General features: G+C 40.7%; 1 protein-coding gene across 3 annotated transcripts; it reads right to left on the bottom strand.

Moving 5' to 3' along the window:
* Positions 1 to 2685: 2685 nt before the first annotated feature.
* On the bottom strand, positions 2686 to 23040 carry ARRDC3 (arrestin domain containing 3). 3 transcript variants are annotated; one of them, XR_006101932.1, is made up of 8 exons: positions 22391 to 23040; positions 15010 to 15091; positions 12799 to 12946; positions 10436 to 10538; positions 9279 to 9535; positions 9011 to 9173; positions 7971 to 8160; positions 2686 to 5322 (listed from the first exon to the last, which is right to left on the bottom strand). XR_006101932.1 is itself a non-coding variant. In XM_042449392.1 (8 exons), exons 1-8 carry the CDS (start codon positions 22668 to 22670, stop codon positions 5266 to 5268), a joined length of 1245 nt encoding a protein of 414 aa, XP_042305326.1. In that variant the 5' UTR covers positions 22671 to 23038; the 3' UTR covers positions 2686 to 5265. The 3 variants fall into 3 exon arrangements, 2 of the variants coding, with proteins under 2 accessions (XP_042305326.1, XP_042305327.1); XM_042449392.1 differs by having other exon boundaries at positions 7971 to 8125; positions 22391 to 23038; XM_042449393.1 differs by lacking the exon at positions 12799 to 12946 and having other exon boundaries at positions 7971 to 8125; positions 22391 to 22450.
* Between the last annotated feature and the right edge of the window lie 482 nt (positions 23041 to 23522).

Here is a 23522-nt window from a genome sequence, read left to right as displayed (position 1 = left end):
GCCATAGTTTTATTTGGTGCCTAAATAAAATGAGCATTGAGGCTACTGAGGCCTCCAAGGGAAAGACATTCCACAATTAAGGTTCCATAGCTGAGAAGGTCCACCTTCTCCTATCTCTTTACCCAGTGTATTGACCTCACTGGTGAGACGCAGAGACGGGCCTCTTCAGAAGGCCTCAGTACTTGGGCAGACCTGCAGTAAGTGGTTCATTGAGTACTGTTGTATCTGAAAATTCTGTTTCACCATACTACCATCCTCCTTATAACTCACTCATCTCAGATCCTGCATTTATATACTACTGGCATGTTTCTATGATTTGTAACTTCTAAGCTTACAAAACTGAACAATGAATTTAACCCTCTAGATCTGTTGCTAGATAAAACTGATAAATATACGTAGGAGTCCCCTTACCTACAAAGAGGATGAGCATAAAAGGATCAGGGGAATGTGAAGTCAAAAGCTCTGTAGCCTAAGGGTATCTGTAATGGTAAGGAATGTGATGCTTTTCATAGTAAGTAATACATATGGATGTATTATGAATTGTTTTGGATGGACAGCCATTGTAGATGGGGAAGCTAGCATGGTGTAGTGGTTTGAGCATTGGACTATGACCTTGGAGATCAGGGTTCTAATCTCGGCTCAGCCGTGTAAATTTGACCTTGGGCAAATCACACTCTCTCAGTCTCAGAGGATGGCAGTGGCAAACCCCCTCTGAAAAAGCTTGCCAATAAAACCTCATGATAGGGTCATCCTAAGTTGGAAATCACTTGAAGGCACACAGCAGCAGCGGCAACAGCGGCAGCGGCAGTAGCAGCAACAACCCATATGGATACTCTTACAAATCTAATAGCAACTTGAGTTTTAAATACAGGGATGATCAGCTTAGCCTTCAAACCTTCTATGCATTCCCTAGGCCTTAGCAATATATGGTTTTAGTTTTAAAAATTCTAGGTTTATATCCCAATTGGTTAGTGGGATATATTTTCCTCCAAGATGCCAAGGGTATTCTTTAGCTTCTTTGTATACCAAAATCTAAAGGAGAGACTGAATTCTTCAATTTTTAGGACAGTCTAAGTAACAATGTGGATTGTTAAATTTACAGTCATATTTATAGAAATACAGAAATGGTGTTATTACCCTAAGACAGTACTAGCTGCCCCTTTTGGGTTTTGTAGCCATCATTGCTGAAGATTCCAGCAGTGTTCACAGAGATTATGAAAACATTTGAAAAACAAATCTGAAGAACAAATGGGATCTGCAACAGAATGTTGCTGTATATTCTGTTGCTATTACAGGTTGTCAAGGCTGTTTCACAATAGTTCATTCCGCACGCATACACCCCACATCCAGTTGGCATGCTAATCTGGTGAGCATACTCCATCCTCATTGTGATCTGTTTTTGGTTCTGCATGTTGCTTTTATTTGTACTTCTCCAAACGCAGGCATTCCCAAAATCCTACTGAAACCTCCCTCTTATGTAGGGGTGCTGCTGCTTTGGCTATATAAAATAGAAACATTCAGCAAACTAAGGTCTATAATCTATTGATCAGTCTCAACTATTGCAGGCATGTTAAATGTTGAGTCACATTGATTCCATCAGTCTCCTCTAATTGGGAGACTAAGAGCCCTGGTGGCGCAGTGGTTAAATGCCTGTACTGCAGCCTCTCTCTTTCTGGCTTTGCTTTGCTAATGAAGATTCAGGAAGGACTCATCCTGCGCTTTGTACAAGCGCATTGATGACTAAAAAGGCCAATCTGGGATAAACAGGACCGGTTGCAGAAAGCACAGCGGAAAGTCTCCTTGGGTGATGTTTCCAGGTTGCGGTTCTTTCTGCGTTGTCGTTTCTCTTTAAGACTCGTTCGGCGTGAGCTTTGGAAAAAGGCTGCAGCATCGTGGATAGTGCGTCTCCATGCAGCCAATCACTCACAAACCATAAGGTTGTGAGTTCAATCCCAGCCAAGGGGGCTCAATCTCAATTTAGGCTTGCATCCTTCCGAAGTCACTAAAATGAGTACCCAGATTGTTGGGGGCAATTAGCTTACATATTGTAAACCGTTTAGGGACTGCTTAAGTGCACTGATAAGCAGTATAGAAATGTACTTGCTATCGCTATAGGATGCAGGTCCATGTTTGCTATGAATGCTCATTTTTAAGAATTCACATTTGTGACTGATACTATTAATACAAAAACATATTGTTTTGAAAAAGATGTCTGATGCGACCTGTGATAATTTGCTTCTTTTGTCTTGGATTTCCCCTTGATTATTCACACTAAGGGCTCAATCCACCATATATGAACAGCACTTGCATGCACACAGACTGGTATAGCCAGCACAGAAAACCACCCTGACTACTCTTCATTGCTGAGACATGGGCAGAGCATTATAGAAAAGGGTAGGCTTCTTATCTAGTTTATCCTATTGTTTAATCAGCTGATGCTTGCTCAGAGATTGTCCAAACGAAGGAATATGCACAAAACTGCCATTTCCCATAAACAGCTGGTGTGTTGTCCATTTGTGAACCCATCTGAGATAACTAGAGGATAAGCGATTGGACAAGGCTCCATTTCATCTTGTGGGCAATCTACTTTAAAGTGAGTGCCTCAGAGCCACATCTGCAGTTGTCTTGATTCAAACAAAACCAGTTACTATGCATTTTGGTATATAAAACACCTCAAAAGATTTGTTTTGTAAAAAAGAAAAGAAAGAGTTTATTATCCACAAGGAAGAGCAATAGGAAAAATTAAATTGTTTTCCACATACTGTTTTCTTGAAACAGTCTACAAGGACATATTCAGCACCAAACTAAAAAAAAGAAAAAGGAAATAAAAAGGAAAATATAATACAAACAGCCAATGAATATAATCTATAAAGCAAACATTAAATATTGCACTTTGTTTTTCTAACATTTTGGATTTTATTTACTTGCGGCCCCTCTCCCTCCCCCTTTTGCTTAAAATTAGATTTTCAATACTGGACTATAGTTCTGAACCTCATATTTTACAATGTCCAGAAATTGACCAATATTTTAGGAAATCAGTTAACAGTAATGCCACAGAAGAGTAACTTTTTTGTAAGAGCCATTTTTTTCATAGTGTTTACAACTTTCAGTCTGATCACAAAATGTATGTGATGCAATCAATGCCAATTGCTACAATATTGGTCAATCCTGCTTCATATGGAAACATCCATTGTGTGGTGATAAATGTAATGCTATGCATAACAGCAATTGTTCCCTAGTTGGTTGCAACAAAAAACAGAACATCCTCCAAAAGAATGACACTACCAAATGCCCTTTTATGCCACTTTCCCACTAAAACAGTTTTTAAAATCTTCTGCAGAAGAGGGACATTCACAAAATAGTAAGATGTAAAAAAGTTCTATCATTCAGTTATCTTATTATCCAGTATATGAAGTTAGCTTGCTGAAGGCCAAACTCTTTTAAGTGAATCACTTAAAACGTGACTCATTTTATACTGTTTATTTTTCACCCTGTTATTGTTCAAACATGAATTTCTGTCCATGTTTTCATAAAGGCCACTTATGGAAAAGCCTATCCTGTTTGTTTTGAAGCCTCAACAGCAAGGAAGATTTGAAAAAGCAGGGTTTCACCACAGAGAAAGCAACCTTTACAGTAGCCTGGTTATCACACGTGAACTAACTAACCCAAAGAGCCATACTGGTGTCACATGGAATATCAGGATGGCTGATTTTGGTAGGAATCAGTCATGAGTTTCTTTCGGAAGAGGACAGTTGTGCGTCAGTTAATATCTTTAATGGTGAGATGCTAGCATCTGAGTTGAGAGCCCCAACACCAAACATCCACAAACTGAGTCCTTGTAATGTGGGCTGAGCCCCACTCTGAATTTTGTAACCAAAGCAATTCCCTGCCAATTACTTATGGCTATTAACTCTGTTCAGTGTTAATTCTTCTGTCTTGCAGAGAATGCAGTCTGAGTGATGTTCATTGGGAATCTCTTTTGTCTGGAAACATATCATTTTTTTATCCTCTAAGATAACATCTATTTGAGAGAAAACTCCCTCTATCCCTGACTAAAAGATCACTACAAATAAGTTTATTCAAGCAAGTGGTTATAGGATATCCATGTAAAAAAATAAATTCACTTTCCCTACCCACCCCAATTGCAGAGAAATCCCCACATGAGTCACTGTATGAACCACACACAACTTTTCTTCAGTAACTCTTGGCTGATATAACAGGTTGGGTGCAGCCTCCTGTGGCTCTTCTAAAAAGTCTGTTAACTTGTCTACTTTTCTTAGTTGCATCTCATATTTTGGAAGGATAACAGGATGTGTTAATTTGTGTATGTCCCTTTTCCAAGTCGCCCTTTCCAAATAAAACAAATGAAGTAACAAAAACAGGAAGAGAAAAAAAACTCAACAGTGCAACATAAACACAAATAGCATTTCAACATTTTGGCAAGTGATGAGTTCACCTGAGATTAAGTGATTTTAGGCAGTCTGTAACAAAATTCTTCTTTGTGGTAATAGTAGAAAGGCAACAAATTCTTAAGAAGGAATCAAGAATGTATATAATCTTGACAAAGACTCCTATTGATTTCCTTCTGTCATTTTTTGCCTCACATATCTGTTGCTTGTCTACTACAGTAGGCTGCAAAACGTACAGCAAGGATTGGCTTGAAGGCATTTGATGTTTGTAATAAATCCACAACAGGATCCAAGCTGAAGAGGTGATACATGGATCAGTCTTACTGGGACAATTCTGAGCATATGCAGGAAAGTCCAGACTATATTGTTTGTTGTTCTAAATAAAAAAAAATCAGTGCATTTGTCATAAAGTTTTAAAAACTTTCTTTCGCTCCTTGTTGTGCGGACCACAAACAAGTTAGAAGGGATTAACAATAGTCCAACATAAATGAGAAAAAGCTGTAGTGACACTGAACCGCACAACGAAAGCATTGAGCATGTGCAAATTTTCAAATCAAAAGAGGAACTTATCCCTCTTGCAACACGGTGAGTGTTTTGACACACGAGTGTAGGATATTAAGGCTGCTCTTAGTATGTGCCAGTATACAACAGGGAGGGCAAACTCAGATCTTCAAGCATGAAGAGCAGTCCTATGATGTTTGCTGTAGGCTTCAAAAGCATAATCACAGGTTGTTTCATTATTTCACCTTTCCTTTTAGGCAACAACTTCCTTGTAAAGTGTGTCTCCATGGGATGCCTTTATCCTCAACATGGCGAAAATGCAATCCTGACCCATCAACCTTTAGAAAACATTCCTTCAGCGAGAGGGACAGGATGGTGTGTCATCTGAGGGCTGATCTGGGTTTGGATCAATCTAAGTAAAACAAGAGATTAATGGTTTTAATTTAAAAGTCCACCAATAATGTTTTTCAAAAGGTGGTTTGATATCAGGAAAATAAATGATTAAAATATAACATTACTTGGACATTACTCAGATAATACTGTAGTGTTGTTGAAGTTTAATTGTATTACAGTATATTATTGTACTATATTTCTAAAGCAGTGGTTCTCTAACTTTTTACCCCATAATCCTTTACATTTGCATGAGGATGTCTCTCTCTCTCTCTCTCACTCACACACACCCTGATGTAGTACATGAATCAAAATATTTATTTTTAGTGGGCATATTTTTGTTCACATATTCGTGTATGTATTCATATTTTAACATTTTACAAGAATATTACATTATTTAAATAGAACTGTTCTTATTTGAACAAATTCAATACATAGCACATGTATAAATTTTACATATACTATTTCTCATACAACCACACTCACATACACCAATACTCAGATATGTACACATCCAGGCTGAATCTGCACAGCAGAAGTAATGCAGTTTGACACTGCTTTAACTCTCATGCCCTCATTCAATGCAAAACTGGGATTTCTAGTTTGTAATGGCTCCAGAGGTCTCTGGCAGAGAAGGTTAAACATTTCACCAAACTACAAATTGCAGAATTACATGGCACTGAGCCATGGCTGTTAAATTGGTGTCAAACTGCATAACTGCAATGCAGATTCCTTTTTCCCCCTTTCACTCATACATCTACTCATTTACCTTTTCACACACAGAATCACACAGAAACATTCATTCTCAGATCAGTGATTGGATAGTGGGGAAGAAGAAGCGGTGGCTTGGGATAGGCCTCACTAGAGGCCATGACAAAGTGAGCTTCCCCACTCTCTTCCACTCTCAGGTTGAGGTGGCTATTCCAAGCACCCTCCTTGCCTTTCTCTTCCCCTCCAGGGCAGAAAAAGTTTGCAAAGTGGAGGAGGAGAAGACAGAGAGACAGGTCCTCCAAGTTTCAAGCCCCCCTTGAGCAACTCTCTCTCACATACCCCAGGAGCCCTACCCCACTGTCTGAGAACCACTGTTCTATGGTATTTTGGATTTTTACAAATATTATGCTGCTTCAGTTTAATATGTCTTGCTAAATTACAACATATTGAGAAAAAGACAAGAAAAAAACTGTCCATTCATCGTATTTTATGTATCAATGAATTTATCAGAAACCATTACATGTATCAAATTTAAAAATAAGATGAACTGGGATACTTGCTTTATACCATATTAACTATGGCTGCATCCACATTGCAGAAATAAACCAGGTTGACCCCACTTTAACTGCCATGGCTCAATGCTATGGAATTGTAGTTTTGTGAGACATTTCACCTTCTCTGTTGGAGAGCTCAGGTGCCAAAACAAACTGCAAATCCCAGAATTCCATAGCTTTCAGCCATCACAGTTAAAGTGGTCTCAAACTCAATTATTTTTGCACTGTGAAAGCAGCCTATATTGTCTTCAAGAGGAATAAAATCAGCATAAGTGCAGATATGTGTCATTTGTTTCACTATAACACAAGCAAATGCTATTTTCAAGTCAAACATGCAAGCAAAGGTTGGCCATACAATATCAAACAATGTGAAAGTACTTAAAACATTAGTTTATTACTACTACTGTGACAGAGACGTGTGTGGTAATTAAAAACAAAACAATTCCTATTGATTTAGTTTCCTTCTACAGATGAATGATTAGGGTTGCAGCCAGAGCCCAGTACTGATGTAGCACTGGAGATTCAGCACATTTCTGTCTTTCTGTTCCCTCACCACTACGACCCTCTGAACAGCCCAAAAACAATTCCAGAATGTCTCCCAGCCCTCCAGAGCAGGTTTCTGGGATACACAAGAGACAGCTGCAGTGGGGAGAGGAAAACAACCTCTCCCACTTCCTAACAATTCTGCAAGGAAAAAAATCCATGGAGGATCAGCCCCAAGCTCATTAACTGTTGAATTTGAAAATGCAGTGTATTATCTTGCCTCTTTTCTATGCAAGCTGTCCTTCGAAAATAAATAATTAGTCAGAGACAGTTATTTAAAAGGCTCTAATTAAAATAATATTAATCATCTATAGGAAGAATCTGAACAATCTGACTACTAGTAGATATTTCGTTTACAAGTAGTGGCAGAATCTTATTAGTTTATGGCCTTGTACAGACCACCGGTTTGCAGTGACCTGAGGCCAATTGTAGGGTTCCGGAGCGCACAGTATCCGCACGCTCCAGAACCTTAGAACATATGGACGGCGCCATCTTTATATGGCGCCATCCATATGGGGCACACGTACATGATGCAAGCACAGCACCGCGTCTACACATCCGGGTGCCGTGCTTGCATCATGGATGTGTCACAGTGTTGAAGGTGTCCCTGTGCGCCAAGAAGAACCTGGTTTTTCTGGGTTCTTTTTGGTCTGGAGGGACGCCACGCAGTTTGACTGCTGCGGCGTCCCTCCAGAGGAAAACTGGGTGCCTCCAGCCTGTCCCTTTGGGGTGGTCTGGAGAGCCCCACAGCAAAATAAGCTAGGATGCACTATAGAGTCTATCACCTGATCATGGTCTGTTCTGAGACCCATCCCAGGAAAAAAATGAAGAGCAAATATCAACTATGCACTTGCACCCTTACCTCAGAATAAAGTGGTGGAGGCAGGAATCGGAATTCCTGGATGTAGGCGAATAATGGTCCTTGAAGTGCTCTTTCAAAGTCATCACAAGTAGCTGCAGGTGCTAGGCTGGACTGTCTTTGCTCCTCAGTGACCACTTCTGCATAGCTTGGAGGTGCTGAAGGCAAAAGTACACGCAGTTCGAACAATGTTCTTATGCATGTCAAGATATACAACATGACAAATATATTAAACTTTAGTTATTGTGGTATGCACAAGGTAGATGTAAGAAAGGCTCAACTTCGGCTGGTATTTCAGTTTTAACAGTTCTGGACGGTCCTGGCAAGTTGCAACTGGACTCTAAAACAGGTTTATCACTATGCCTGACCATATAATGGTACAACCACCTACACATCTACATTCTTATTGGTAGCTCTCCTGGGAGAAAGCTAACAATGAACACTGCCATCTCTCTGAATTTAGATGGGAAATAATTGTACATGTAAATAGTAAATGGAAGGTATGCAGGTTCTGTCCGCAATGCATATCAATAAAACATTTACACACTTGCACTTTTGGATATCTAGTCTGTCTGTAAATCAGACAACCAGTGTGGTACAGTGGTCAAAGTACAGGACTGGGACTTGGGAGATCTAGATTTAAGTCCCCACTAAGCCATGAAACTCAATGGCTGACCTTGGAACAATCACTTCTTCTCAACCCAAAATTCATCTTAATGTTGTTGGGAGGATAAAGTGGCCAGGAGGATAGCCATGCATGCTGCCTTGAACCCAATGGAGATGTATGTGTATCTGATAAACATGTTTTCCACTATTCAACCGATTAGGCAACAGATCAGCTTTATTTCATGTTTTGGATGTGTTTTGTTTTTGCAAGAACATTTATCTGTAACTTCTCTCTCTTGGAATGGTAATATGAAGATTCTTAGTAGATTTCCTTGTGTATTGTTTGCATAAAATGGTAATTTAGGTTAGTACTGCTAATAGATTCACAGGCCTAAAGAGTAAACAGTATGGGATCTGTGTACTGTAATAAAATTTACCTTCTGGTCTTTCAGGCAGTGTCAGACCAAACCAATTCATATTCATGCTGCATTGACTGCTCACACTTGATGTTCTGCTGCCAAATGGATGTAAAGGAATAGTACCAATAACAAGTGGTAGATTAAGAAACAAGTCCATTGCACCTGGAATATCCACATATACCTAAAAGATAAGCAAGAAGAAATTGTTAAAATCTGAATCAGCCTACATAATCTAATCCAAAAATTAGGACTTGTGCTAAACATTAAAATTTTAAAAACTTCCTACCATTAGTGAATATTCCACACGGATTATGCTACAATCAAGAATAGAGGGGGAGACGGGTGGAATTTTTAACTGTTTGCCATTCCAGGTTTCTGTTTTCCCAGATGATAGTGATTCTCCACGCAAGTTGGCAACCAGCTGTTTTACTTCCTTCATTTTCCCTTTGGCATAGAATGCCTGCGTTTGATAAATGGCAGCCTTTGGCACCACCATCCGGGAAGAACAGTTCTCAATCTCCGCAAAGATCTGAATCGATTCACCTTGAAACAAAAAACACCCATGTTAGATAAAAACAAAATAATTCCTCCCAAACTTCAGTCCTACAATTATAGGTGTATAGTCACCCTTCCGTTTTCGCAGACTTGAAATCTGTGTCCCTCACCCATTCGCTGGTGGCAAACAGAGGGGGCAAAATGGGGAGAGCCCCCATGGCGTGCACCCATGGGTGCACCGCCATTCAAGCCAATGGGGCTTGAATATAGGCAAGTTTCCATTTTGGGGGGGCAGAACAGATCCCTGGCGAAAATGGAGGGGCTACTGTATTTTAAACTGTTTTTAACACTCTGCTTTTAATAGCACTGTTGTTGAATTAGTTTTAACTTCAGTATTATTATATTTTAGATAATTTCAGTTTTAAATGATTCTAAACTGCAGGGTACACAATGAATAAATAAATGAATTCAAACATTAGTACAAAACGCAGTATTTTTCTAATCTGAGCAATGCTATGAACATTGAGGCTCAACCCTAACAAGATTAGGGAAGTATGTGCAAACGTCATACTATTCAAATCAACTGCAAAACACCTATCAGTAGAAGAAATATGCATTCAGCCCTTACATTAATGTAGTGAGCTGGCAGTCAGGACATTATTTTGTTAATAATTTAAAAAACCCTTATATAATTGCTTCATACCAGGGACGTAGCTAGGATTTTAGGAAGGGGGGGGGGTCCAGACTAAGTGCCACCATTATAATGGGGCTTGAGTACGGTGGTGCAGCAGCACACACCATTCATTTTTCAAATGGAAGGGGGGGTCCGGACCCCAAGAACCCCCCCCCCCGGCTACATCCCTGTTCATACTACTATGAGAGAGAGAGAGAGAGACAGAGACAGAGAGACAGAGAGAAAGAGCTTCAATAAGAAATTCTATTACATACCTGGGGTGTAGCCCTTCCTTTCAATTTTGGCACTTAAGGATATTGGGCCTGAGGTACAAAACCAGCAACACAGAGTCTTTTCTTTTGTGCCTGCTTGGGGTGACTGGAAGAAAAACAGAACAGAGAAGCTCACAATTACATTTTTAGCTCTGGAGAATTTCAATTAAACAGCTCTAAAGACTATATAGGGTTTTTTCTATGGGTGGAGGGAATTCAAAATCATAACAAAAAAATTAAAAAGAACTTTAGAAAAGTGATGTACAGTATACTCAGCAACTGATGGCTGCTTTTCCCTCTGTATGGATCCCCGAAGTCTTTCTGGACTGGTAGCTAACAGCACATATATGAGCTTGTTTGTTTGTTCTGCTGTCATGTCAATGCTAGTTACTATTGCAGTTGAAAAAGGAAGTCAATATCTGAAGTATCATGATACTCCAGAATAATGTGTTGTGTCTCATATGAACTTACTATGAGAAAACTGTATAAACATTCAATTAATTCTACTTTAGCATTAATCCAAAAGAGGAAACTATCATGCAGAAGGAACTGTAAGCTATCTGCAGTCCTCACAATGAAATCTGCACTTAGCCTTGAAAAGGGCTGTAGTACAATGATTCGAGTATAAGCTTTACAGGCAAAAAGTCCCAGGTTCGGTGCTTGATATCTCCAGGTCAGTATAGGAAAGTTTTTGTCTAAAAGGCTGGAGAGTGATTGCTAGTCTGTATAAACAATATAGATTTAATAGGACTTATTCAAAATAAGATAGCCCTCTACTGAAGGCAGGAGAGTAGGTAAGGCAATCCCACTGGACAGGTAAAATAAACAAAAGATACAGGAATCCTGTTGAAAGGAACAGGTCTGTATTCTATGATCCTAACCAAATTTATTTGGCTATAGATGCCATTCATTTTAATATTTGTGTATACCTACCACACAAAAACTGTAATAGATTTTAATTTAAAGCCACATTCAGTCACAAGTAGACTGAAGATCTTGGTTTTCATATTTAGATTCAGTCCACACTCCTGAACAAAAGTACTGCTGAGTTCTGTACATGTTTATGCAATATGAAGTTTCACTGTGTTTGAACAGGTTTACTCCCACAAGTTAGTGTATAAATTGTGTATAAATTGGGAATAAGCATCATTAGGTTCAGTGGTTCTTCCTAAACCCATAAATTCAATTGGGCTGCCTAGCTGCAATGATAGCTAACTATCTGGTAATAATTGTATTGTGATAAATGGAACTTGTTTCCGAATCAGTAAGTTTTTAGGCCATGGTGTGAGCAGTGGAACTATGCCTCTGGTATATATTCTAAGGAACACGTTTTTATAAGACACTATACTAGCTTTAAAATATTTACCAGAAAGCTTGACTGAAGCTTTACACCTGTAGGATTTTACACCTGTCCTCCAAATTTTTAATGAATTTCAAGGAGACTTTTCAAGTGTTCCTTTTTCAAAATCATAGCCTTAATCTAGAATCCTCAACAGTTTGAGTGGCTCCAATGAGCACTGGCTTTGTGAAGTAATGATCCTAATGATCTATATTCTTGGATCTCAACATTTTATTTTAGATTTCTGATGTCTCTGCCTACAGATCACCCCACTTGACACAGGGGTTAGGATAGGGCACACCCACCCCCATTGTATTATTCTTGTTGTCCTACATGAAACACAGATTAAGAGCATTGCCCAAACTCACAAAAAGCAACAGAAACATCTCTATTGATTTTTGTGGGTTTCAGATGAGAGCTTCTCTTTCTTTCCCCATAACATGCCTTTTTAGCCATAAGCAAAAGAACCCTGTTTCAATGGACATTTCCTTATGTGTTCCATTTTCACATATTTTAATTTAAAAAACCAAGATTGAATATATGGTTTTCAGATCGAATTGAAAAAACATCTTATTAAGTATTTAATTGATTATCAAAATAAAATTTTATAATAACATACAGAAGTATGATCATTTCTCCCCACTTGATATGTAAATTATCAGTAGTAGAACAATGAATAATGCACTGCAGTACAATTTGTTTTACGTTGCTTTGTCAAGCTGCAAAATTTTCAAGTCGAACTTTCTTACAGGAATAGAACTGTTCCATATAGGAGTAAGTTAATCTATAATTGAACAGTTTAAAATAGAATACTTTAAAAATAAGCGGCCTGAAAGTACTGCTTAAATTATTATACAGTATGCTACCACTTAAACTGATTGCTGTGTCATTATATTCTTATTCTTATACTTTAAGTATTTCATTATATGAATTATCATTACATGTTTTGATATTTCAGAGACCATGTATTGCTATTTTTTTAAAAAAAATACTAGAAAAAAGAATGAGTAATTCTGTCAATTCTTACCAGTAATGAAGGAGTGTTGATATCTATATGTTCAAAGACTGTAAATTCCTTCTTTAATTTTACTGGTAGAAGCCAAGGCCTGTGCAATTCTGCTTTCACCCAATAGCGCACACTGCCATGTCTGCCTTCAAATGAGGTAGCAAGTGGTCTGTTCAGGACACAAAGGTCAAAACTGAATAAATCTCTTTGTCTCTTTCTCTTTTTTGAACATTAAGTATGCACTCAATCCTGGTAATACTGTAGTTAATAAGTTGTACTGTACTGTTAATGCATCATAGTATGTAGTTAAGGATAATTTGTTTGTAGGATTTTCAAGTTCAATTAGTTTGGGAGAAATATCTCTGTAGTTAAAATTAAACTGCTCAGTAGATTTCAAAATATGATCATACGTGTAACCAGAATTGCACTGTAATATGCTACAAGGATACATTAACACAGTCCACAAATAGTTAAGCTGATGTACTTGGATTCTCACTATTTAGTCCCACTGAACTGAATGGGATCTAAAATGTCTTTTGATTCAAGTACTCTAGCTTAACCATATTGAGGATCATGACAAGAGGTACTTTAATCTTACAAGAGGTCACTTTTTATGTCAGTGGAATAGGAAAAACAGGAATATTGGAACAGGTGAAACATTTATTTGAAATAATCAGGTTTAAAATTTTATATGACCAGCATGAAAGCCAAGAAAACTAGCTGTTCATAGATGTTTTCAAGGTCAGAGTAGGGCACAGTATTTCAATTTTATTAGCACCTCACTCTTTCTTAGTTGTTGCACAGATATGTTCTTGTTCAGAGACATAAAAAAAGAGTTTAGATATACAAAATTACTTTAATGGAATATATGAAATAAAAATTAAAGCTGCATCTCAGAAACCTTAGAGTAAATAGCAGCCTCTTATGTTTTCTGACTTCCTACTGAAGAAAAATGGGAGTTCTGTTTAGCCAGAATTAAGTCTTTATACTTCTTGATAATTTTAATGTACCTAAAACATTAGAACTAAAATTGGTTTTTTAAAATACATTATTATGGATTTTCTGTCAAAAGTCTAACCTCTAGTTATGCTTCTAACAAACACATTCATTAAGAAAAATCTGTTAGAAGTCAATTGTTTTAATGTCTCATTATTACTGTAATCAATTCTTTGTTGTTATCCAACCTCTTTTTACAGCTTTCCTCTTAATCTAAAGGTACATTTCTCCAGATTGCACTACATATGTACTTCCAATTAATAACTCTGTTCTTTTTCCTCTAATTTCTAAAACTTCATACGCCATAAGAGTTTTGAAAAATAAGACAGTTACAGCTGGAGTTAGCTGCAATTTCTATCATCTTGCCTCTTTGTGAAGCAGCTCTGTATGATATTAACCACTTGCAAATCCTACAAAGGCTAGAAAACTAGACACTTGGAATAAGACTCAGTGTCACCTTTGAATGTCTGACACTGAAGTAGTGTCTTGGTCATACTACTGCAAGATTTTCTTATCTTGGTTATCATATACAACCTCCTTTCTAAAAAGCATTCTTGCTCACCTCTTGTAATTACTGTAATCACTTCTTACATAGTCTGCATAAATGCTTTAGTTGACCCTGGGTTTAAATCCTCAATGGATTATTATTCACTCTCTTTTCAGAATATCAATAATCTTAAAACCCAGGATGGCTGTCTTCACCTGCATTAGACCTAATAGTTTCTTCGCCTATCATCCATCTGCCTAATTCCAGCCTTAACATTTCTCTTATATTCATCCTGTCCCATTTTGTTCTGATTTACGCTTTCCTGGCAGATCTGTTTCAACATGTTTTACTGAAACAATCAGCTCTCTGCACTTTGAATTCAACAGGAAGTCATCCAGCAGCTCGAAAAAGCCGAATGATCAGTCCTCTGTTCCATTTCTAATAAGAGAAATAGGCTACATGTACAGAGCAAATGCCATATTCTGGATGTTCATCAGGTTCTCAAAGGGAATTATGGAAAGGAGGGCAATAGCTGGTCTTGATTTTTCCTCTCTGAATCAAAGCAACCTTTAAAGAGTTGAATTAGGGCAATGTCCCTGTAGCATGTTCAAGTGCAATCCCTGTGACCATTGAAAAGGGTTTTTTCTTCCCCGGCCTCATCTCTATATATGGACTCTGTGTCTATAGATTTGTTGCCAGTGTGCTGTTTTACAGTCCTGTTGCATAGCGCAGGCATGGCATATACTTACGTCTGTGGAAGCTCAAAGCTGAATGCATATTCATGCCGTCCTGAATGAATGATGTGGAGGCCTTCTTCAGAATTATCGTCATCTAGGAGGCAAAAACCCAATATGCTATTCCACCTGTAAACATTGTACACATATCATAATATATTACATAGGATAATTTATATAAAATTGAATTAAGAAACATACTGTATTGTTAAAAGGGAAGGGGGAAGCTGCATACCCTCACTTAGGCAGCTCCAATTTATCTCAACAGCCTTTTATTCCAATAACTGGTCTTTCAATTAATTCCCCAAGAAGAATTTTGCCTTAACTACTATATTAGCAACTTCTTGGTACATCTTTAAACTCAGGAGCTACTTTCATTATGCAGCAGTTATACTCAGTGCTGCTAGTCCTCCCTCATTTCCTCCATTGCCTTTCCCACTGTCTAAATAAATGCAGATACAAGCTATTCATGGGCAAAGTTGCTGCTTTCCAGTGGAGTTACCTACATTTTTTACAAGAAAAACAACAACAACAACCCTGATACTGAATTTGTAACAATATATTCAACAACTACTACTCTCGATTATTCTGCAGAAGTCATTTAGTAACATTTACTCAACAGCACTAAGCAAAAATAATACTGATCTCAGAACTAAGACCCTTGCCTAAGCCCTGTTCAAACCAATCTGCTTACACTGGAATAAAATATTTAGGATGAGGTGCGAACAAAAAAGTCACACCCTCTAATATAAAACTTCCTTGAGGCTTAAAGGACACTTTGAAAGTATCCAGCAATGGGGAAACATTGTTAAACTCTACAATACAGAAAACATCTGAAAGGCTTTTCCTTCGTTTGACTTTCACTAGATGAGATACAAAAATGCCAGGCCTCTGGTTGGCTTTTAAAGGGTAACTTCTTTCGTCTTGACAATAATTACTTAAATGTTATTTTAAACATTCAGAGAAGCGGCTTGTGCAGTCATGATCTTGGGTCTATTTATTAGCCTTAAATTGGCTTTTTCTGGGCAGAGTTGCTGGTGGGATAAAGGGGGAAAACATGGCATTTATGGAGTCATTTTGTACAGTATGGATCAGTCTTTGCCCTCATGATCTTGAAGTTACATTTTGAAATTACTCTGAGCTCCGACATATAACCCCAAAACTCTGCCTTCTGTAAACTACCTCTCCATCACAAATGGGGATCAGTTGCCACCATTAACATCCCAGGCAGCTTAGACCAAATTCCTGTAAAACTAAACGCATTCCCTCCAAAGGTGGTGGCGAGAGAACGGAAGAGACCACAATTTACCCTAAACTGGTTCTGGCAAGGATTACTGCACCTGGAGGTGCCAATAAATATGTTCTTTCTTTTAAAAACGCCCTTGTTTTTACCAAGGCAAAGAAAAGAGGTCACATCCCAGGAGAGAGCCTTCCATTTCCTTCCGTTACAAAGAGCTGTGTTGGTCTCCCAGCTGAATTATCCCTCATCCACAGCCTATCCTCACAACCAAGGGCAGTATTATAACATACATACATACATACATACATATATTGTATATTGTGTGTGTGTGAGAGAGAGAGAGAGAGAGAGGCAAATAAAAAGGAAACATGTACCTAAAATCCACAAAACAGGGCTATCTTCCAAAATGCAGGAAATACACCATGAATTTTCTGCATCCGGTGAAAAGTATCCCTGTTTTTGTAGATATGGGTTGTTATTGTGCTTTGCTACACTAACTGTATACAATGAGAGTGTTTCCGTGCTTTTAAAAACATTTGAATTGTATTTATTTCCATCCATTTTAATGGGTTTTTTTTAATACTGTATATATATTTATTTAAGAGCGCTTTCTTCCACAACTTCCTCCTCTCTCCTTCCCTTTCTTTCTGCCAGCTCAGCAGTTTTCCCCTTCAGCCTCAGCAAGCGCAGCAGCAGAAGCAGCAGCCGCCGCCAAGCTGTGGTAAACAACTGCTGAGCTGTCAATCACGGACTAGGCTCGAGCAGGAGAGGACCGGCCTAAACCGGTGCGAGCAGAGCCCTGCCAGCCAGCCGCTCATATGCATACGGTATATATCGCATGCCCCAGCCAGCCTATCAGCTCAGCCGCTCAGCCTAACTCGCTCGTCATAGGCTGAACTAGGGAGCGGGGGAGGGAGTGTGCGCGCGCGGGGAGGGGGACAGAAAACAGCCGTTGCTTTCCCCTCGGCTTCCGGTCTGAGCGTGGCTCGGCCGTTCCCCTGTGGTAGAAACGTGACAAAAAACACGGGCCATTATTCTCTCCCACCCCCCGCCTCCATTACAGTGAAATAAAACAGTTTGTCGTGTGGTGATTGAACTTTGGACTATGTCTGTGGAGACCAGGGTTCGGATCCTGGCCCAGCCATATTAACCCACTGGGTGACCTTGGGCAAGACATGCTCTCTCAGCCTCAAAGGGTGGCCATGGCAACCCCCTCCCCTCTCTGAGGGAACATGGCAAGAAAACCTCACATCACAGGTTCGCCATATGTAGGAAACGACTTGAAGGCACGCCACAAGAGAGGCAGTGTGGTGTAGTGGTTTGAACGTTGGTCTCAGGACACACATTTCATCGCCTGAAGTAGAACCATAGAGGTTCATCTAACACCAGTGGTCCCCAAACTGTGCTCTTTTAAAGGGATTTTGAGCTTCAGCTCCCAGAATCCCAGACTATTGTCCAACATGGCCGAGGCTTCAGAGTGCTGCAGTCTAAAATCTCTTGAAAGGGCAGTTTGGGGACCACAGATCTACATTGTAGAAATAATGCAGTCTGGGCAAGTCACCCTTTTTTCTGCCTGAGAGAATGGCCATGACAACCCCTCTCTGAAGAAACTTGCCAAGAAAACCCTATCATCATAGGGTCTCCGTAACACACTGCAGAAATAACCCAGTTTGAGACTGCTTTAAATGCCCTGGCTCAATGCTAGGGACTTCTGGGAACTGTAGTCTCGTGACACATTGAGCCTTTTCTGTCAGAGAATGAACTACAGGATGTCTTGAAGAGATTTTGGACTTCAGCTCTCAGAAGCCTCAGCCATGTTGGGGGTCTGGGAGCTGAAGTCCAAAATCCCTTAAAGAGCACAGTATTGGGGGAGGGACCAAATTAAAAAAGCTTTAAAAAGGGCTAAAAACGCTCCTATATGAAGATAAATGGATGTTTCTGAATCATGCTCAAAATGGAGGACTTTTTTGGAATTCCTCCTGGCGAGAATGAAGGACCCTTTGGGATTGCAATCACTGAGAACTAGAGCCTTGGCTCTTCCTCTTTTTTGTTGCCTCTGCCCTCCTCTTCCTCCTCCCCCGCCCACCCAATCAAGGCCCGGCATTGCCTTAGCAACAGGCTAACAAACTCACGCCAGCCAATGGCAGGGAGAGGGAGGCGGGGCTTCGGGGGGCACGCGGGGCTGCGGGTTCCCTGACTGACTCGCGAGCCCATTGCAAAAGGGCAGGACGGCGCGCATGCGCCCCACAGCAAAATGAACGAGCCCCTTGGCAAGCGACTTGGGAAGGCTGGAACCCCCAGCCTCCTCCAGGCATGCAGGCAGGGGCTGCCCACTCACACACCCCCTTGGGGAGGTCACCCACTCATCCCTTAACTAGGCACCCAAAGGAGCGCAGGGGCTTGCATCCGCACTGCAGAAATGATCCGCTTTGACACCCCTTAAACTGCTATGGCTCCACGCTATGGAATTCTGGGAACTGTAGTTTGCAATGCAGAAGTAATGTAGAGAGAATGGGGATAGATCCCTGTGGAGGAATATACAGAATTAAGGCAGTTTGACCCCGCTTTGACTGCTATGGCTCAGACCTACTGAATTTGTAGTTTTGTGAGATATTTAGCCTTCTCTGTCAAGGTGCCATAACAAAATACAACTCCCAGGATTCCCTAGCACGGAGCCATGGCCGTTAAAGCAGTGTCAAAGCGGGCTATTTCTGCAGTGCGGGTGCAGTTTAGTATGCAAAGAAATCATTCACACACATAAGAGATCTTTGGGTGTTGTACAAGATCCCTTCGCATACTGGTTTTCCAGACTAGGTCTCTGAACAAGGCAATTTAGGTGCAAGGCTTGGCTTGGCTGTCCCCAAAGGTCCAGAAAAGGGGCCTCTTTTGTTCACACCTCGTACCCCCAGCATTTAAAACAGAATGCCTCTTCCCCATCACCCACGTTTCCACTTTGTACAGCAAGGCTGAGTTTTAAAATGATGTCATGCAAAAAAAAAAAAAGCCTTCTTCCACCTCTCCCATTTTTCATTTTTTCTTACAAGGTGAGCCCTTGCCTTGGAAGCAAGAAAATACATTCTTTGCAAGCTCCTGGCTTTAAAAAATGAAAATAAAAAGGCCCCTATTGTATCTGCAACAAACCTACCGCATGTGTAGCCTATATTTTAGCTATATTTCTCCACCACCCCTCTGTCTGTCTCTCTCTCTATATATATGGGACAAGCCAAAATTACAAAAGAAAAGCATTTGCCTTTGAAATATGAGAATGCCTGCTTTACAAACCCCCTGTATATAAAAGGGGGCGATCCAAAATTCAAGAAAAAGAAGAGCTGGGCCCTTGCCTTGGAAGCAAAGGAATGCATGCTTTGCAACCTCTTCCCGTTTTTAAAGAAATCATCAAAAGATTATTGTATCAGCAGTAAATGTACTGCAAGGAGAACCCCCTTACGCACACAAACACACATATATAGGGTGTGTGTGTGTGTCCAGGCTATTCATGCAGTACATTCTGATCAAGCATGCATGCTTTTGCTCCTGAGGCAAGTGCTCCTCTCCTTTCTATTCTTTTTTTTTTTTTTGTAGTTTTGGCTCGCCCTGTTTTAAACACACACACACACACACACAGTCACACATACATAGACACACATATAAAGCAAGGAGGTTACAAAGTCTGCTTTCCCTGGCTAGTCCCTGGAGTGCTAGTCCTCTGCCTTTTTCTTTCTATCTTTCTCTTCAGATCTGTAGGGCAAGTCAATATTACAAGAGGGAGAAAGAGAGAGGGGAGCACTTGCTGCTTTGGATGCCAAGGAAAGCAGACTTCTTTGCAACCTTCTTGCATTTTCCAAAAAGAGAATCAAGAAGGCTCCTAATTGAATCCTCCCTGGCTCTGCAATGCATAGCCTAGATATGCCTAGTAGTCTACTGTATATCTATCTATCTAGAGAGGAGGGGGCCTCCAATCCTCTGCATTACATAAGCGGCTTCCCCCTTGGCCTGGTGACGTCACGGGCGACACCTGACGCTGGGAGCCAATGGGAGCGAGGCAGAGTCAGAGGCAGCCCTCCCTCCTTCCCTCCCGGCCAGGACTGGTCCCAAACAGGATTGAACCGCTTCTAACAAAGGGTGGAAACTTCAGAAAAACAACCTTAAAAGACTCTAGTCCTCCAGCACTTCCCCATCATCATCATCATCATCATCATCATGGCCAGGGAGAGCTTTAGCAGCCCCACCTTTGGCAAAGCGGATGCCAATTTTAATTTAATTTAACCCCCTGGTTAAAACCAGGCATCCCTTTCTTTGCAGACTTTGGGCATCATCCATGGGTCTCCCCCAATTCAGGGTCCTGTGCATGCAACTCAAGGTGTCCCTGACCCTCCAAACAGTGCTTTGCAGGCATGCATCCCATTGTAATAATAATACAAATAAAAATACCAGGGGCTCCCAGCTTGCTCCAGTTTTAAGTCCGGAGAAATGCAGGAGCTGCACACGTGGGGTGCAAGTGTCAAAATGCACCGCAGGGAGCCCTCTTCCTAGCAATTCTGCATCCCATCCTCGGGACATCCTCACCCATCATCCCCAAAAGCCCCCCACCCCAAACAGCTCATCTCAAGAAGTCACTCTAGGTACTTGGATAGAAGTGCAAAAGAGCCTGTTTGAAAGCCAAGGCACTGGAAGGAAACTCAGCCCAAAACCTTCCTGATGGAAATGGAGAAAGGGACTGTGAGTGAGGGGCAAAAAAAGGGAAAGGAAGTCTTCCTTTTATATCATAATCCTCTAATACTCTTCTTTACATCCATTTAGGTCTGCTGCCTTTAAATAACTAGGCTTCCAGATTGGACCAGGTGTCCTCCTTTCCCAGGACATGCCCTCCATCCAAGCTTTCTGGTCCAGGAAGGATCCCAAAAGGTCCTCCATTCTGAGCAGGACGAAGAAGCATGAACTTTTCTTTATATTCATGCCATCAGGTTTTATTGCTGGGTTTAAATAACTAGACCTCTAGATTAGACCAAGTGCCCTCCTTTTCCAGAACATGCCTTACTGTCCAGGAAGCATCCCAAAAAGGTCCTCCATTTTGAACAGGAGGAAGAACTTACACTAATTAATTATTCTTATAACTGATGCTATTTATATTGGCATTGTATTTAGGCTCTTTATATGAGCGTTGCCTTAAGGGCTATTTATATAAGCATTATGGTGGTATCAGGGCTGTTTCAGTATTTGGTCCTGTCCTCCCCTCTTTCTGGAATCTCCTCCATCTGGTGGTGTCTGGTCCTTGGCAGCAAGGGCTCATACATGATACATCCCAAGACTGTCATGCTAAAATAGCAACTCAGTGATTATTATTATTATTATCATTATCATGATTTGGGGGGAGAAAAGGAGGAAAACTACATGGTGCCACTGTAGTCAATGGAGCTTGTGTTAAGCCTCCAAGCAAAAAGGGAGTTTGCCTTTTTAATCTAGCAGTTAACATAGCCATACTCCCAAACTCATACATTTGTCGAGACATATTGCTAAAAGGGAAAGGGGGAAAGTTGCATGCCCTCACTGAGGCAGCTCCAGTCACCTTAATACAGCCTTTTATTCCAAGAACTGGTCTTTCCATTAATTCCCCCAAGAAGAATTTTACCTTAACTATATGTTATGAAATTTTCCCTATGATAGATTTTAAATGCACACAAGAAGTGCTGAGAGAAAAAAACAAAACAAAAACATTACTTTTGAATTGGAAAAATCAAGATTTAAACGATAAAAGGATTATTGGACGAACGTGTCGATTGCAAATATGTCAACTTAGAAAACAAAAAATATATAATGATTATTATTTTGGGTGTGCTATTATTCTGTACATGGACTTGTTGGGTATGTGCCTTCCATGTCTTTGATGTATCAAAATAAAGATTATATATATAGATAGATAGAAAAAGAGAGAGAGAGAGAGAGAGAGAGGGAGCTTGCCTTTGGATATTATTATTATTATGGAAGGGGTCTGAAGAGGTGCCTTGCCTTTGGATGGGGAAGGATGGCCCTTAGGATGTGGTCCCTCTATAGGATCCCATTATGACATCATCATAGAATCTTCCTAGAATCTTGCAAGAAGCGAGGAATGAATGAATGAATGAATGGAGGGAGGGAGCAGGAGCAGCATGCACTCACCTCTTTCGTGGCCGATCAAGAGGTCCTTGTGGTTGAAGTACTCGACCTCCTCGGTGTAGTTCTGCGTGTAGGCAGTGTTGGAGCCCGCGTTCCTCGACTCGGTCCAGCGGACTTTGGCGTGGCCCCTGGCGTGGATCTTGAGGGATTTCACGCGGATCTCCCCGGTCACCTCCAGGCTCACCCTCCCTGAGACTGTGTCCCCGCTGGAGTAGACGGGCACGTTGCTGTCATTCAGACAGTCGAAGCTGAGGGTCAGACTCTTCACCTTCCCCAGCACCATGGTGGCAAATCTTGCCTTGTGGGTTTATATTATTTACTTTGTTGCTGCTGTTGTTGTTTGTAGCAAAAAGAGAGAGTAAAAAAATATACTAAGAAGAAAAAAGAGGAAGGGGGAGGGAAAAAAAGTAGGACCTCATATATACATATATGTATATATGGTTTTTTGTTTGTCTGTTAAAAAAATGCCACCTCCTCCTCCTCCTCCCTTCTTCCTCCTCCAGGGTTATTGCACTGGTCTTCTGCTGCCTCTCTTTTCCTCTCTGCTGTGTCTCAGGAGCGCTTCATGTTGGGGAATAAAAAGTCCTCCGGACGCGGCGAAGGCGGCTGCTGCTGCTGCTGCTGCTGCTGCTCCTGCACTGCTCTGTGGTCTCCTTACAAAGACAGCCCAGCCAGCTCCTGCCAGCTCACTTTAAGAGGAGCTTTGTGAAAAACAACCCTACTGCGCAGGCGCCAACGAAGCCTTTCCTCTCTCTCTCTCGCTCTCTCTCCTTTGCCATTGAAGGTGTGTTGCAGAAGCAGCAAAGCTGCAGCATCCACACTGCAGGAACAATCCACTTTGACATCCTTTTAACCTACTATGGCTCCAGGCTGCGTAATTCTAGGAAACTGTAGTTTGTTGTAGGCAGAAGTAATCATAGAATCATAGAGTTGGAAGAGAGCACAAGGGCCATCCAGTCCAAACCATTCTGCCATGCAGGAACTCTCAGTCAAAGCATCCCCAATGACAGATGGCCATCCAGCCTCTGCTTGAAGGCCTCCAAGGAAGGAGACTCCACCACACTCCAAAGGAATGCACTGTCGAACAGCCCTTACTGTCAGGAAGCTCCTCCTAACATTGAGGTGGAATCTCTTT

This window comes from Sceloporus undulatus, chromosome 2 (assembly GCF_019175285.1).
Source record: "Sceloporus undulatus isolate JIND9_A2432 ecotype Alabama chromosome 2, SceUnd_v1.1, whole genome shotgun sequence".
NCBI lineage: Eukaryota > Metazoa > Chordata > Lepidosauria > Squamata > Phrynosomatidae > Sceloporus > Sceloporus undulatus.
Note: the sequence above shows the minus strand (reverse complement) of the source record. Positions and strands in the feature narration are given on the sequence as shown.